This window comes from Sinocyclocheilus rhinocerous, unplaced genomic scaffold (assembly GCF_001515625.1).
Source record: "Sinocyclocheilus rhinocerous isolate Xijiao unplaced genomic scaffold, SAMN03320098_v1.1 scaffold729, whole genome shotgun sequence".
In the NCBI taxonomy this organism is placed as follows: Eukaryota; Metazoa; Chordata; class Actinopteri; order Cypriniformes; family Cyprinidae; genus Sinocyclocheilus; species Sinocyclocheilus rhinocerous.
In genome coordinates this window covers 224,748-242,886 of record NW_015664993.1, presented here as the reverse complement: position 1 = coordinate 242,886, position 18,139 = coordinate 224,748, and the positions used below count along the sequence as shown (strand labels likewise).

The 18,139-nt window shown below is 38.4% G+C and overlaps 2 protein-coding genes across 2 annotated transcripts in view; both read right to left on the bottom strand.

Moving 5' to 3' along the window:
* Positions 1-3,800: 3,800 nt before the first annotated feature.
* parapinopsina (parapinopsin a) lies at positions 3,801-7,219 on the bottom strand. The gene is made up of 4 exons (XM_016541497.1): positions 6,880-7,219; positions 5,714-6,042; positions 4,375-4,617; positions 3,801-3,926 (listed from the first exon to the last, which is right to left on the bottom strand). Exons 1-4 carry the CDS (start codon positions 7,217-7,219, stop codon positions 3,801-3,803), a joined length of 1,038 nt encoding a protein of 345 aa, XP_016396983.1.
* A 6,667-nt stretch (positions 7,220-13,886) lies between these two features.
* Positions 13,887-18,139, bottom strand: part of lrtm1 (leucine rich repeats and transmembrane domains 1) — a 12,331-nt gene continuing 8,078 nt past the window's right edge. The window contains exon 2 of the mRNA XM_016541501.1: positions 13,887-14,485. Coding sequence (XP_016396987.1) covers positions 14,007-14,485 — 479 coding nt within the window. The 3' untranslated portion in view covers positions 13,887-14,006. The remainder of the gene's footprint in view (positions 14,486-18,139) is intronic.

The following is an 18,139-nucleotide window of genomic DNA, read 5'->3' as shown; positions in this document are numbered from 1 at the left end:
GAGTGTGTGTGTGTGTGTGTGTGTGTGTGTGAAGGAGTGAAAAGAGTGGAATTGGATTCATCCTGGATTCATCACGGCCTTAATAAAATATTAATTTTATCCTTTTGCATGATTATTGATCAAGTTATTAATCAGTATTTAACCTCATAGATTGTTAGTTGATTGAATATTCTTATTATTATTTACCATACACCAGTGAGTAGACATTGAAAATGTATGTGTATTAATATCTTTCTCTCTCTTAGTGAGAAGTTGGAAGGTGTAACTAAGCTTTTTACATGCAGAGTTTTCATTCTCTCCATTTCGGGTCACTGTGACTGCCCAGGTCACGGCTGTCCAGGTTCTGGAGGTCATTGGGACCTCTCATCTACGTGACCAACAGAACATTTATGATATTTCTGTATGTCAGAGAATAACTTTAAATAGTTTCAGTGAATTTCTCCTCTCCTCTGAGAAGCTGTACTCATTGACTGTGTGTAAAACCAAGCACCTGATATGGTTCAGGGCCGAGCCAGCCAACCTTGAAGTAGATAAGTCTGTCGTCACCCGGATGACCTGTTACGTCTGACCCCTGATCGCTTGTCACCTAATAATCACCGGAGATATGCTTCGAACTATATGTCCATGTGTGGAGATTCTCTAAGTTTATCTGTTTCAGCCAACCAGAATCCTTCCTACCAATATGCCTTGACGTAAATAGTGACCTCTGTTAGAGTATAACTGTTGGTGTCTCGAGCATGTACTGAATGCAGAGCGGCCTAAGAACTCCTCGCGAGTATTGAAGCCGACTTCTGCTGATGAAACTACAACATTTCTTCAGTAAATGTCAGTAAATCTTCAGTAAATTTTCTTTAGTGAAACTTTCTTCAGTCTTCAACTGACTTCATGTCTGACTCCTGGTCTTCATTGCTCATACCTGGTCCTTGGGTTTAACTGTAAATCCCCTACAGTGTACACAGAGCTAAGTATATAGAAATTGTAGTCCGTTACTGATTCCAAATTACATGACAAAAATTGTAGTTAATCTATTACATTACACATTTTAGGTAATATAATCAGGCTACTTTTTGATAATTTTTAGATTACTTTTGACCCAACTCGTTAATCACAGTGATTTTAATAGGATTATCTTGTACCATACTGATATAAAAATAGAAAGAGAAAGAAAAAAATTCCATTTGTTGTAATTAACAACATGCATTAATGCATTACACATTACATTACATCAAGGAACTGCAGGGGGTTCATGAGTTTAATTAAAAGCTAATTATTAAATCATTAAAATGTACAATTAAAATAAATCATTTTAAAAGAACATCAAAATAATAAAATACTACAAAAATTAAATATTTTATACCAAAAACTTTTCCCACAAGGTCAAAAATGACTGTTATTACTATTTCCCATAACATAGGGAATAGCAGGACACACACACACACACACACACACACACAGGTTTGTTTTTGTGAAAAGTGGGGACATCCCATAGGCGTAATGGTTTTTCTACTGTACAGACCGTATATTCTATTGCCCTACACCAACCCTACCCCTAAACCTACCCCTCACAGGAAACTTTCTGCTATTTCAGATTTTCAATACACTCCATTCTGTGTGATTTATATGCGTTTTGAAAAGTGGGGACATGGGGTAATGTCCTGAAAAGTCACCTTCTCCTTGTAATACCTATGTCATACCCTTGTCATTATACAAATGTATGTCCTCATTTGTCACAAAAACGCGCACACACACACACACACACACACTCACAGATACTGATCAGCCACAAGATTAAAACCACCTGCCTTTGTGCCTTATTTTGTCTAGGATATGTACAGTATAGGTTCCCCTCATGCATCAAGGCATGGACTCCACAAGACCTCTGAATGTGTCCTGAACATAAAGACATTAGCAGCAGATCCTTTAAATCCTGCAAGGTCCAAGGTGGGGCCTCAGTGGATCGGATTTGTTGGTCCAGCACTTCCCATAGATGATCAGTCGGATGAGATCTAAGGAAATTAAGGCACCTTAAACTCTTTGTCATGCTCCTCAAACCTTTCCTGAACAATTTTTGCACTGTGTCAGTGTGCATTATCCTGCTAAAAGAGGCCACTGTCATCAGGGTAAACCATTGCCATGAAGTGGTGTACGTGGTCTGCAATAATCTTTAGGTAGGTGATACGTATCAAAGTACCATCCACATGAATGCCAGGACCCAAGGTGTCTCAGCAGAACATTGTCCAGATCATAATACTTACATATACTGCCATAATACGGCCTGCCTTCTTCTCATAGTGCATCCTGCTGCCATCTCTTCCCCAGGTAAACGACGCACAATCTTCTTCCACTGCTCCATGCTCACGTGCCCATTGTAGGTGCTTTCGGTGGTGGACGGGTCATCATGTGCACTCTGACCGCTCTGTGATGCATGTTCTGACACCTCTCTATCATGGCCAGCATTCAGTTTTTCAGTGATTTGTGCTACAGTAGCTCTTCTGTGTGATCGGAGCGGATTCGTTGGATCTTTAGTTAGAAAGGTACTAACCACTGCAGACCGGGAACACTCCACAACACTTGGCGTTTCAGAGATGCTCTGACACAGTCATCTAGCCATCACTATTTGGACATAATCAGAATCACTCAGATCTTTGCGCTTTCATATTTTTCCTGTTTCCAACAACATGAAATTCAGGAAGTGACTGTTCACTTAATAATTCCCACCCCTTGACACATGCCACTGTAACCATATAATCAATGTCAAAAAACATGTTCCTAGCCTGTGTCAGCATACTGATAGTGGCACCTGGTGGTCAAGTTTGGTATGGCATATTAAGTTAGCTTTTTTATTATGTTGAAGGACTTTTCTTTCCTTTTTCCTTTTTTTATAGAGAAAATTTTTTTTACTGAGAGAATTTATAATTTATAATATCAGAATGTATAATTATGTGTTCAGTTTTAGATTTTTTTATATTCAGATTCAAAAATATATTATTCCAATTTATAAAAAAAACACTTGCATTTAAGGTGGAAGTGTGGCTGAATGGGTAGCACTATCACTTCACAACAAAAAGGTCCCTGGTTTGAGTCCTGGCTGAGCCTTGGCCTTGCATGTGGAGTTTGTAGGTTCTCTCGTGTTGCTGTGGGTTTCCCTCAGAATCCAAAGACATGCATGATAAGTGATCTGGAGACAGTAAGTTGCTTGTAGGTGTGAGTGTGTACATGTCTGTATGTGTCACTCTGTGATCGACTGGGTGTTTCCCAGTAAAGGTGTATTTGTTTTAAACAAATTATGGCTCAAAATGTACTATTACTAATGCCTTTGTGTAAATTAGACATTGGAAGGGTAGAAGGGCTACTTCATTATGGAAAAAAGCTGACTCCTGACATATGTTTCTGTGGTGTGGGAGCATCAGAGCTGAGAGAATTAATCAGTCCATCATCTAAAGATGCTGCTAATAAGCAAGTCCATTTAATCAGTTAATGCACAGACCCTCACAAAGCTTCACATATGGTGGCGGAAAAGTCAAGAATATTATCCATAATATGATTAAAGGGAGTTTTAATTGGATTAGCACATTAATTTAACTGATCTAATCTGAATGCAACATACAACCAATTTAAATAATGAAGAGCTTTTTGTTCATCAAAACAGAAATAACAGAGCAACACAATCATGCCAGTAATGAACAATACAACTTGAGTTCTAGTGAAAACATTCAAGGAAACAATTTTTTTTTATTAATTAGAAGGGGTTAATCCTTCATGCATGCAACTGAGAGTTGTGTAGTAAGTGATCTAAGTGGTTATGACGGAAAGACCTTGTTGCTCCTGCTGACAGATGATGCTGTGGTCTCTTCCTCTGATTCTACCGGCTCAGCGGCCCACAGGTTTCTGCCACAGAGTAGGAACGGTACAGCATGCTCTCTGAACTGATATAGAGAAAGAGTTCTGGGTCATATCAATCAATCTTTGGTCATACTTTTATTATTAGAGAATCAAGGTTTATTGCAATACTGAGCCTGGTTTTGATGAATTTTCGGTGACTGTTTAAGTGATTAATGTAATTGATTTACACAATCCAGGTCATATTTGACTCAAAAATCTAAATTAAGATTGTATGCATTGTGACATTTTCATATTTCACACAAATATTAGATGGTAATAATCATGAAACCCTGCTAAATTTTTAGACACGATCCGTTTTCAGTCCTGGTCCTGGGGACCCACAGTACTGCACATTTTGCATGTATCTCTTATCTGATACGCTCAGTTCAGCTCTCTCTTAACAAGCTGATGATCTGAATCAGAATATGCAGTGTTTTGTTTCCCCAAAACCAGGACTGGAAATCCACTGTTCTAGAAAGTACACTGACTCACCTGTCTGTTCATGAATATGTAGATTATAGGGTTGAAAACTGTGCTGCTCTTGGCCAGATACATGGGAACGGTGGCGATCACCGGGTCAATGTAAAGGTTCGGGTCTAAGATCACAGATAGTGCAAATGCGGCATAGGGCAGCCAGGTGAGCAGGAAGGCCATCACCATGACAACCACCATACAGGCCACCTGCGTCTCTGCCCTGGCAGTGCTTCCTCCCTCTGACATTTTCAGTCTGGTCACCTGAAGGTAAAATAAAAATGCTAACCTCCTGAGAATTTAAAATCAAAAGTTTAGTTAAAATATTAAATAGCATTTGCTGCTATATATATATATATATATATATATATATATATATTAGGCATTTATATGTATAAGGTGGCCAAAAAAAACAAGGATTTTTGTAGAAATACCCTCAAAATATAACTGTTGGCACAGAATGTCAAACTTCACTCGTGAAGGGGCATCTTCCTCAAGAGTCTAGCTCCAACTTCACCTTAATTAAACCACAACTAGCTAATCAAGGTTAGCTAAATAGTGCAAATGCGGCATAGGGCAGCCAGGTGAGCAGGAAGGCCATCACCATGACAACCACCATACAGGCCACCTGCATCTCTGCCCTGGCAGTGCTTCCTCCCTCTGACATTTTCAGTTTGGTCACCTGAAGGTAAAATAAAAATGCTAACCTCCTGAGAATTTAAAATCAAAAGTTTAGTTAAAATATTAAATAGCATTTGCTGCGTATTGAATAGCAAAACATATTGACCCCCCTTTTAGGGACTTGTATAACATTTTGTATATTTGGACTGATATTATTCAGCTATAGTGTTACAAGCAACAGCATGTGCTGCATATCATTTTTTACACCGGTTTATTGAATATTAATAATTAATAACACATATTTAATTACCCTAATTTGATTAGATGATGTTGTCATTACAAAAGTAGTGAAAAATACAAATTATATAATAATAAATAATAGAAAGAATATATATATTAGGCATTTATATGTATAAGGTGGCCAAAAAAAACAAGGATTTTTGTAGAAATACCCTCAAAATATAACTGTTGGCACAGAATGTCAAACTTCACTCGTGAAGGGGCATCTTCCTCAAGAGTCTAGCTCCAACTTCACCTTAATTAAACCACAACTAGCTAATCAAGGTTAGCTAAATTAGTTTGATATTACAAGCAGGTGTGTTGAAGCAGTAGGTAATAAAAATGTAATACCACAATCTAGTAGAGACATATATGTAAAATGACAAATGACTTCCTCTACTACTACTCTATCAGCATGAAATCTTCCCTTAGTTCTTTGTAACTGTCCTGAGTTTCCTACCTGCCGTAGGGTCCACAGGAGGCGAGTGTAGGAGATGATAATGACAGAGAAAGGCAGTGCAAAACACAGAAGAAAGTAACACATCATGTAGGAGACGTTGGCCAAATTTCTGCTGTACCAGTCTGGTGCACAAGATGTCTGCACACCCTCCAGCTCATAGCTACCCCATCCAAAAAGCGGTGGAGTGTTCCACAGGAACGACCAGACCCAGGCGATGACTACTCCTGCTACTGCATGTCTCGTCTGGAAGGTGACTGAACCCACTGGTCTGCAGACCACCACGCATCGTTCAACTGCAATTATCGCAACTGAGCATAGACCAGCAATTCCTAGCAGTGAGTGAGAGAACCTGTCTTTTAATAAATAGCATTACTAATTTTTAAGAAAAAAGTGCCCCATATCGAGATCAGTGGTCCTGAACTGGTCAGAGCTGACTCAAAAATGGATCGCAGATATATTCTGATCCTGATCATGAATGTAGACAGCAGGGGGAAAAAATTATCATTGCAAATGTAAATAATAATATCCATCTAATTATTTAACCATCTATAATGGTCATTCATGGTCAATCAAAGTGTAGGAGATGACAATGACAGAGAAAGGCAGTGCAAAGCACAGAAGAAAGTAACACATGATGTAGGAGACGTTGGCCAAATTTCTGCTGTACCAGTCTGGTGCACAAGATGTCTGCACACCCTCCAGCTCATAGCTACCCCATCCAAAAAGCGGTGGAGTGTTCCACAGGAACGACCAGACCCAGGCGATGACTACTCCTGCTACTGCATGTCTCGTCTGGAAGGTGACTGAACCCACTGGTCTGCAGACCACCACGCATCGTTCAACTGCAATTATCGCAACTGAGCATAGACCAGCAATTCCTAGCAGTGAGTGAGAGAACCTGTCTTTTAATAAATAGCATTACTAATTTTTAAGAAAAAAGTGCCCCATATCGAGATCAGTGGTCCTGAACTGGTCAGAGCTGACTCAAAAATGGATCGCAGATATATTCTGATCCTGATCATGAATGTAGACAGCAGGGGAAAAAAATTATCATTGCAAATGTAAATAATAATATCCATCTAATTATTTAACCATCTATAATGTTCATTCATGGTCAATCAAATTCAATAAGACATAGATGAAAAAGGTCCAAAATAGATACTCACCAAAAAAGGCAACGGCGAAACCTTCTAGCACACATCCTACCCTGCCCAGGCTGAAGTACCCCATAGCATTGGTCACCATGGTTGGCAGCCCACCAAATGTTGCACAACCAAGATCAGCCACAGCTAGGTTGACCAGGGCGAAGTTCAGTGGCTGCCGCAGCTGCCTGTGCTTTAACGTCACCACGATTACAGTCATGTTCAATATGATGCCAAAAACAGAGAAGAAACCAATAATAACTGCCAGAATAGTGTAGCCCATCCTTGGCATGATGGCATCATTCACTGCACTGGTTGGAATAGCACTTCCTGGTGCAATAATGCCCATTGTAGTTGCCTCCATTTTGAACTGAACTTCATACAAGTAGAGAAGACTGACAGTTGAGGAAAATGGCATAGGAACTGTTGGCTTTAGCCAGAGATATAAAGAATCTCTGTCTGAGGAGCGTTGCAAAAGCTCCACTGCCCTTTTTATGTCTGAATATGGCCTGCTGGCTTACAGGGGAAATCCTTAGATCCGGATTGTGCATGGAATGATTCTGTCAGATTATGCTCCTGGAGATCTATGATGGCACTCAGCTTGATTGCAGAATCAAACCATCTTCCTGCCTTCTTGACCAGTGAGGTCACAGTTAAAGACATTTCACCCTAAGTTCATTTCATAGTAAGAAGAGCCTTGCATTAGAAAAAGAACAATCTAACCTTCCTTTCATAAGATTAAAATCAATGGGTAAACTACGTCCCATGGAAAGGCCTGTGGGGGCCAGATCCCCCATCCAGAATAGTTTGCCTGCCTTCTGAATCATAACAGTTAGTTAGGATACTGGTTACTGCCGTGTATTATAATGATTTATGCTTTGTGAATTACTCTTTAATGTAATGGCCTGTTGCCATGGAGTTTCCTTGCCTACAGTCCGAGATACAGGGATAGGCTCCAACAACCTTGTGTGTTGCTTTGTTGTTGTTGATTTTTTTCTATTGTAATACATTTAGTATACTGTCTTTCACTGGTATCTGTTCTTTAAGCACTGCAGAACTGGGGAGGTAGTTTGTGAGGTAATTAATTATCTATGTATAGCATGACATATATACGTACAGTCACTTTTATTCTCTGTCAGTAGCTGAAGCTATGGGAACTCTGCCCAGGAATAGTGATGCCTAAATAAAATCACACCAATTGGTGGCCACTGTTTATTCATCTCTTAATCTGTCTGCCCTTCCAGGTGCACGTCTCACTGTGCATGAAACTGGGGTTCTGCACCATTTTAGTCAGATTTTCTGTCCTCATGGTCGATATTATATCTTGTTACTGCACAAACCTGACTCACATCTCTGTACAGGGTCAGCGGGATAGAACATTTTTTTCCTTTTGTGTGATGACAGTGCATCCTTTGTGAGTATTTGTGATTTGGTGCGAGCTGGAGCATTCTAAAGCCTAACATGTGAGAACAACAGTGATCATGGCCTGCTCGTTTTCGGGTTCACCTCCTGCATGGGGCTTTCCAATGGTGGACAGTAGCATAGTATTTTAAGTCAAGTCAAGTCACCTTTATTTATATGGCGCTTAAACAATACTGGTTTTGTCAAAGCAGCTTTACAGTATTAAACAGGAAACTAGCTTGTCAATAATGCAAGAGGACAATAAAAAACAGTTTTTCAGTTAAAGTCAGTTCATGGATGATTCAGTGATGTCATCATCCAGTTCAGCTCTCTTCCAATAGTGTCTGTGTAATCACGCCGACAATATTGCCAGAAATTAACCATCCCCAACTAAGCAAGCCAAAGGCGACAGTGGCAAGGAACCAAAACTCCATTGGTGACAGAAATGGAGAAAAAAACCTTGGGAAAACCAGGGTCCTCCTGTCTGCTGTGCTGCTGAGTGGTTTGGGATTGTAGCTCCGTGTAGCTTTGTATTTTCTGTTGAAATCTTACTATCACTCTCTGTTGTTAAAACTGCTAAAATATAATTCGTACTATATTTCTGATATCATCTATCAAACAAATTTGACATAGTATAACAAATTCCTTGTATGTGCAAACATACTTGGCAATAAAGCTCTTCCTGATTCTGATTCTGATTCTGATTCTGAAGAGAAAGGAAAACTTGAAATCGCATCCTTTAATCTAAATCGCTAGCGATTTAAAATGGGGTCAGATTAAACTGTGCGAGGTAAAATAAGTGTTTTAAAAAGATGAGACAATGACAAATGTAGAATGAATAAATAAAGTGTATTTACAATATTCATCCAGAGTCTCTAGCTAAGGAGAAATATCTGAGCACAGTGTGTGATGTTGTTGAGATCTCTTCTAAAGCTTTAAAGGAGACCATTGTGAGAATGTTAGAGTTTTTGTCTCAGGAGACAAGTTTGAGAAGCAGGAGACTCAAGCAAAAGTTTCCATTCAATCTTAAAGTCACCTAATTTCTGTCTAGGAGAAATATTTGAGATGTTAAAGAGATCTCTTTTTTATTTTACTTTTCTTCCCCCTGGTTAGCTTCAATGTCATTTATCCACACCATTTAAATCAAAGAAAATACATGCATTGTCATATTTGAAGTTGTTTTTATGTAGACAGTGTTTTAATGCACAATGATTTAACAGAGGAAACCATAACCTATAATTACATACATGCAAAAATGGGTTGCACAAGACAACATTTTAATACTAAACAAAGCAAAAAAATAAAAGAAAGAAAAAAATAAAGAAAGAAACACTGGGACACTAGTGTTACATTTGTTTAAAAAAAAAGGTTTTGCTCTTATACTAAACATCTTGCACTTGTAAGTCCTTTCTAATGTGTTTGGAAAATGTGGTGTATATAATGCTGGGCATTTAAGATAAATGTAAACATTTAAACTAGTAACCCTTGGTATTCTGAAATGTTTAATGCTATTTAAATGATAGTTTTAGTATTTACAATATTAGTAAAAGTTTAACATTTCTCCTAAAATAAAACTGAAGACATTTTAAGACACAGCTGATATCTTAATGAGACATATAAGAGAATCAGCGCTTAGTACTCTTGAGTGGAGAGTAACCTCTGTCAGAGTCATAGCCTTGTGGGCAGCACATCGACATGAAGGCATATCTGAACCTCAGACCACATGGGTTTTCTTATTTTCTCAAATATTTCTCAAGTCTCATTTGTGCCTACTTCTGTTTCTCCTAAGGAATTTTAGGAGAAACATCTGAAATGCTGTTGATACTAAAATGAGAGATATATGAGAATCTCATCTAAGTCTCCTGAGTTTAGGAAAAGCAACCACTGAGCAATACATTTTTCCTATGGGAATGGCTGCATCACATTTTTTATTTTGCTCTCTGAAATATATATTATTGCATGGACATATCTTTTTAGATAGACCTCCATCTCCTCCCCCTTAAACCAAGTATACTGCACTGCATAATTAGTGGAGTAATAATGCGTGAGATTGCGTTCTTAGAGAATGATTTGTTAGGGATAAATAATGGATTATTTACCATTCATCTTAACTGAACACTCTAAAAATGCAGTGAATTTACAGAATATTCATGGATGATAATTATTAGTTTTACAGCATTGTTTACAGTAGTAGTTCTGCAGTTTATTAAATTAAATAGCAATCGTATCAACCCTTTCCCAAACGAGTCTACTGCCTTTTAAATTATGGATGACATTTATGATTTGAGGAACTTCCACTCAAAAAGACTGAAACAGATCCTTTTAAATAATAATGTTGCAAATAATCCTTATCTGCCCATTTGACTGAATGAACTGTAAATTTTCTGTCAAGAACATAATCTAGTGCTTGGCATTTTAATTTGACATTGGTATCAAAAGAATATATGTGACAAAGTCTCTTTTCAATTTGGTGAGTTCTGTTTCTCCTCATTTTCTTTTTCGCTTTTCTGTGGAATAGACAACACACACCACACTCTTGTGGTAGCAGTATGGAAAATTCCCTGGAATGCACTGCAATGAATGTCTCATTTTCTTCCCAAATCCTCATTCAGGTCTCGTTCCTGATGTTTTCACATGTGCACTTAATGTAATTTAATAAAAGAAATAAAGGTAATAAAAGAAAATGCTAGTTTCTTGCCTTCTTCACTTCGAATCCCTATCAGCAGTGTTTACTTGAATGCTTCTAAAGCAGGGAAATATAATGTGTTAACTGTCAAAATGACAGACAGCATTTAAAAAAATCTCGTATTAGTGTTCCAGACAATGATTTGAGATCAGTAGAACACAAGAAACACATAGCTGCACATTAAAACAGAAAGTGCTGGCCTGGTCTCCTCTATACCATTTGTTGACAATGCTCTGTATCTCTGTGTTTCAGGCTCTGAGAATAAGAGTGTGGTTTTGGCCAGCAGCACCATTCAATTGTTGGATGAGAGAGAGTCGCCCATCGCTGCAGGTACCACACTCGCATGAATATCACTGCTTATTTTACAGAATCATACGGTTTTGTTGTTGTTGTGTTTTTTTTCTGTGCACTGGAAGTGTTTATATATGAGAGGGATTGTGAGATGGAGAGCTAAAGACATAATCCATGTGAGCAAAAAGAAACACTACACAAACAGTAGGAATGGATGAAAGGAAAGAGAATAACACAGAGAGACAATTAGAACGTGTATGCTTGAACATAAGCCTGGAGGAGCACTCACACACATACGCTCATGCACAAATGATTCATGTTATAACTGACAGAGAAATGAAGTAGAAGAGATAGATTTTCACCCTCTACTGCGCATGATTCATTGTTTTGCTGGAGCAGACATACACACAACTAAAATCAAGTTCTATACAGTATTTCATGTTGTTTATTTTATATATTTTAAATTTGATGTATCTTTTACATCTTTCATTGTTATGCTTTAATGCGAATCACTAATGAACACATTTAACAACATTTTTTTCATACAAGCTCATACACATATACCACAGATATATGACAATTTGAACTTTCTGGCTCAATGAGTGTTGGTTGATTTGATTTGAAAAGAATATATATATATATATATATATATATATGTTCATACAGTGCTTTAGATGTGATACTGCGCAGTTTCACAAGTGCATTGCAGCACACACTAATGCAGCCTGACATGCTGATGACAGAACACTCTTGTGTAACCGGGGCATGTGTGCATGTCCTTGATGTGTTTTAAAGGCCAGTTTACAGATTTCTACCTATAATCACAACTTGAATGTGATTTGTGCTTGATGACAGCCATAGCATGAAATTAAAATTTAATTACATTTTTTTCTGGCGTGTGGGTGTGTGACCAATGTATTTTTAAGAGTATGAATATTCAGTGTACTTTCTAAAAAACGTTTATCTTAAAGACTGCTTTATGATAATAAAAAAGGAATTAACACAATGTTATTTAAAATTATTTTAGCATGTTGCACTGCAGGACATGTAAACTTTACCAATGTACAGTATATTGCTTAGCTGTGTGCTCTGATGTTGTATAACATACATAGATCATTTCTGACAGATCAACCCTTCACATGCACATTTATATAATCTTGTATATTCCATCTGTATCACTATTTCCTTCTTGTCATCTCATTTCTCAAGAGCTCAGAATCTCTTTATCCACTGTCTGTATCTGTATATTTACATGGTTGCTTATTCAATAGAGCACACTGATATAAGGATCTGTCTACATGACCTAATTATGAACTGATAGGAATCGTCCATTCATCATATTTTATCATATTTTTTATCAAAGATCTTAAATTATGCAGTAGACTGTAAATACCTTCTGTGTGACTGTAATTTCTGTGTCACGAGCAGAATCGCAATACTTGTATTAGAATCAGCCTTCCCCCCACCCCCCGCCCCGTTAAGGGGAACAAAGGGGAAACAGGTGACACAGGATAGATTAAAACACATACGTTTGATATGCTCACATAAATCTTTGGCCTAACTAAAGCTCAGTGGGAATTGATATTGCTTTGTCCATAGAGCTGCAATAGTGTAAACAGCAGTAGGGGAGTGTCCCCTCAGTTTTCAGTATTATCGTTTTAAAAGACTGTACAAAGGGGCAGAGATAGAGTACATTTACGTTTCTAGAGTAGAAAAATCAATAGGCAAAATTACATTTCTCAATACGAGAGCTGTGGGAATGGACGTCCTGTTGTTCAGTTTATTCAAGGGATTACACCTGAAACATGAAAGCTTGTCACCCTGCACACAATCAAACATTCTTTTTTTTTTTATGGCGTTTACAGAACTAATCAGGGACTTTGTGTCTTAACTACACAATCAATCTCCTCCCCATTTGCAGTTGATTTCACAAAGATGTGCACAGTACTGAAAAAATAATTAAATAAATAAAATAATTGTGACAAGGGAGAGAGGCAGTTTTCTTTGCCTTCAAATAAGTTTGAAATCTGTATTAGGCCATAAACTGTGAGCTGGCTGGCAGCATTGTGCTGGACAATTAAAGGGATAATTTACTGCTGGCAAGATGAGCTTTTAATAAAACTTGGCTATTTATGCAGTAGGAAGGTGTTGCTTTTTTGTTTATTTGTTTGTTTGCTACATGACTAGAGAAAACGGAGAAAAAGGGCTGTGGTGTTGCCTTTTGGTAGGGATAATTCAGCACCCATAATGCACTAGGTGCAGGTAACATGGAGAAAGAGTACTCATTGCTAATTGACATTTACCACTAATACAAAAGTGGTTGAAATTCTATGAACTTGTCCTAAAAAACAGAATGACTGTTTGTTTTGACTGACAAAGAGCCAACTGCCTTTTTGCCAAAAGTATCGGCTGTTGTTTTTAGTCTAGAACATGCATGTGCATTTGTTTGACCAGCCTGAAAAATTATTTTTTTCTAGCCTAATTTAAGCTAAAAAAATATTAAATAAATAATAAAAAAATTAATAAAAAATAAAATAGAACCATGCAATTGAAACAAAATCTTGATGGACAGTTTTGGAGATTTATGTCTTTCCCCTTTCAGGTAGGATCTGTATCTGCATAATTAGAAAATAGCTGCCCCAGGGGCATTGCCAATATGGCTGCCAAGTACACTGACTTGCCTTAAAAGGAACTTTACAGTATGTGGATAATCTGAAGTGTATCCTTGGTGTGTATTTGTGCTCATGTGCATCATGTGATGCCGATCTTCGCGTCACTCCAGAGGTTCCTTGTCCTTCTCTCTTTCAATGTTTTTCCGCTTGTCTCCTGAACCCGTCTCTTTTGCTTTCTTCTTCAGCTCCCTTTGATACTTGGCATTAATTGCTGCATATGCACATCCGTAGACAGCTGCTGCCAACATCATCAAACACACAATTCCACAAATCACTCCCGTGATAACCACTGTGGCTATGGCGCGTCTGTAGTTCACAGGCCGGGATCTCTGCTTGGCCTCACACTCAGGGAGTATCGCTTCTCCTGAGGGGCTGAAATCACTCCCGAATGGTGCTCTGGGGCTTGGATGGAGCTGTCCGCTGAGCATGCGATGCTTATTGTCCAGGTAATGGATGTTGGCGAACAGGTAGCTGTAGCTGGTGATCATGCAGGAGTGGAAAAGCTCGTAGGAAATGTGCCGGAGGTCCTGCTCCAGCATAAGATGAGGCTGGACACATGTGACGCTGTCGACCACTCCACCTAAGAACAAGAGAAAATGATGAAGCTGAAATGGCTAACAGATGAAGATTGTCTTCACTATATGTCTTTTCACATAGAGCTTAACTCGGGGTTATCATCGTTCTAAAGCCTACTTTTAACCTTGGGTAGAGGAACATTTCACACTTTTTACCTGGGGAATGTAAAGGACAGTCGTGGCCTAATGGATAGAGAGTCGGATTTGTAATCCGAAGGGCGTGGGTTTGAGTCTCAGGTCTGGCAGGGATTGTAGGTGGGGGGAGTGCATATTTAGCACTCGCTCCACCCTCAATACCATGACTGAGGTGAGACCCTTGAGCAAGGCACCGAACCCCCAACTGCTCCCCGGGCGCCGCAGCATTGGCTGCCCCCTGCTCTGGGTGTGTGTGTGTGCATGTTTGTTCACTACTCACTGCTGTGTGTGTGCACTTGGATGGGTTAAATGCAGAGCACAAATTCCAAGTATGGGACACCATACTTGGCCCTTCCTTTAAAGTCTGAAATGTCAGCTTATGAATACCCAGGATTAAGTGTTAATACCCTGGAAAAATTATGAGCAGTGTACTGTAAAATGTGAAAAAAGATAATCCTTAATTTTGCTTACCCCGGGTTTAGAATGACACAGGGTTAATTAGTGTAAAAAGCCCTTATGTAAAGCTCAGGGCTGGTAACCAGAAAACTACGTTTTCTATCCCTGCGTGGAGCCAGCCATGAGCTATCAAAACTGAGCAAAACTGTGTAGGTGTAGGTTTAGCAGAACTGTTTGTGTAATAAGTTTATATTGACGGTATGTGAAAGTTATGGAAATAAAATCCACCATCCCAGTCATGAATTAAACAGCGGGTCACCCCATGCTTCAACATTTCAAATAAACTCACAGCAGCAGTTCAAAAGGGACATGCAGGACTAATGCAAAAACATGTTCCATGATCTGTTGACTGGAGCGAAAATCCATGGAACAGGTGCAGCCCAAATCTGGAGCCTACTCCCGGTTGCCAGTTGCATTAAAACTGTATGTCAGCTGATCAGCCAATCCGATTGTGAGATATGCTGTAGGATATCAGAGCAAATCAGACAATTAAGGTTCGATCAGAACAGTGTTGAAACCACACAAAGAGCCAAATTCTACAAAGAGGCCCAAGATAACCACATGGATGGCCGTAAATCAGATACCCTGGGGCGCCAGCAAGTCTGAACCAAGTCTAACTAACTAGCAGCTTTGAACAGCTTGCAACATTAAAACAAATAACACTTATTAATAACTCCAACTCAGGAAGGAGATTGTCAAATTTGGGGATAGTAATCAAGATTAATGGTCAAGGAGACAGCACATCATGACCATTACGAGTAAATCCACGAGGAAAATCATTAGTTAAGACTTTCCCCCATTTAAGACAGTGACCTTTTGACCTTTTGTTCCTCACAAAACATGTCCTCACATTCACAGAATGGCACAGAGACTGTCTTTTACAGATATATATATATGCATCAAAATTATGCTAAAAGGAATTATGAACAAATATCATTCCATTGCATAACTCCATATCATCTATGTAACCCACATATTTGACTATCACGTTTTAATCACTCATTGTTTATGTAAGGGATAATCAACGGCTTGCCGTGCGTCTCTCACTACAAACAAGGAAGCTGTTTAGTTACTTCGATTTGACCTCGTTGCGGAGGAAGATAATGTAGCGATCTTGTATCTATTCTATTTTATTAATAAAAGTTGCGGGGCAGCACTGACACTAAGTTTCTGTGTGTGCTCAGCGCAATCTCCGACCTCTCTCCCTCTCACTGTGTTTATGTGAGAGTGATGTGTGTGTGTGTGTGTGTGTGTGTGTGTGTGTGTGCATCAATTAAAGCAGCACGTTAATATAGAATGGTGATTTAAGTGACTTGGAACTACCTGTGCATTAAAAAGTTTTAATGCATACCTGCCAGCCAATCAGAATCAAGTATTCAGACAGCCCATGGAAAAAGTCATTTTAAATAACTATTGAATAGTTTATAGGTTTATATTCAAGTTTGGTATGCATGTGTGTGAAAAGTCCTACTTGAAACATTTCTATCAATCAATTCTTTGTAATATGTATCAGATTCTTGTTATAGAAACCAGTCTAAATTATACTCTGCAAGAGCGGGAAAATTCGGACCATGTGACTAATAAGATAACATGTTGATTTATGTATTGGGAGAAGAAATGTAGTAGCACCCCTAGCTAAGATAATGTCTAATTGGTCAAAACACCATTAGGGATATGTCTAACAGCCGAGTTTAAAACCCCATGACATGAACAAGTCGTGTCAGTAACCATTGGAATGTTGTTCGTTCAAGTGCGCCTTTGTCACCATTTTGGGCTGCTGGGCTTCCTGGCCTTCATGCCTGCTGCTCCTCTACCATCATGAGGAGATAAGCCATCTGGTTTCATTCTCACATTTTTCTTTTCTTTTCCAATGAGAGTTTCGTGTTCTGAGTTAAGTTTTGCCATAAAGCAGTGTCTTCGAGTTCGACCTCATCTGTGAACTTCAACCAGCCCACAACTCTGCAACATTCTTCAACAAACGACGCCCAATGATTGGCTCACCAAGACGTCACACCGGACGACTACTAGACCTCCAGCAAATCAACAACCTTGGGAAACCCCTTTCTGCAAGGACACCACAAAAAGGGAATCCCTATAAACACAGGCAATGCAAGTAAACCTCCAGATTCTAGCTGAACTGGTGCATTTAATATGAAGTTTAATAGCTTTATTGAGAAACTCATTGCGAGGGTTAATTAAATGATTGATGGTTGTTCAGGTCTAAGAAATTGCATATGTTACAATAAACTGGGGATTTCACATTTTCACTCACTTGAACTCATTCTTTTCCCACTTTCTCTATTTCTGCAACTTCTGTGAATGTGTGAGTGCGTGTGTTTATATGTTAGATTAGTTTATATGTCTTTGATTAGTCCAATAAAGTCTTATTTATCTAGAAAAGAGAAGCATCTTGTTACAAGTTAATGTCTTAAACTGCCGATCTTGTTAACATGCTAATAAATAATGTTTTCATTATACTTTGGATATTAATATCCATTGCAGAGTTGATGTTATACGGCCGGTTCAATAAATCACTGGCAATTCAGTTGATCAGCCGTAGAACAGTGATTCCCTATAAATATCACAATTCCCTTTGAGCTAAATTGACCTGTTTCCCTTTCAACACGATTAACTCATTCACACCTACCTAGAAAAGAATAGCACTGGCAGAGTGCAAGACAGGACACTCAAGCTAAACTTTACAAAGGGCTTATCACTGACTTTTTTCTCTGTGATAGAAAATGAGAAATTATTCAGATTTTTGCTTTTGGTAATAATATATAATAATACCAATATAAATAAACATATATTTCGGCAGAATTGTCATCATTTCGAAATATTCTTACCTACATTCTTCATTTGTGAGAAAAAAAAATATATATATTTTTAGCTATGTATTATTATTATTTATTTTTTTTTGAATAAACACTCTATTGTGGATTCGACCATGTTGTTACCTTTGAAGGCAAATGTCTCCAACCATAGTTTGAGTCCTATCAGATGACAGTCACATCTCCAAGGATTGCCCTTCAGCTGCAGAACTTTAAGATTATCAAGAGCCTCCAGAT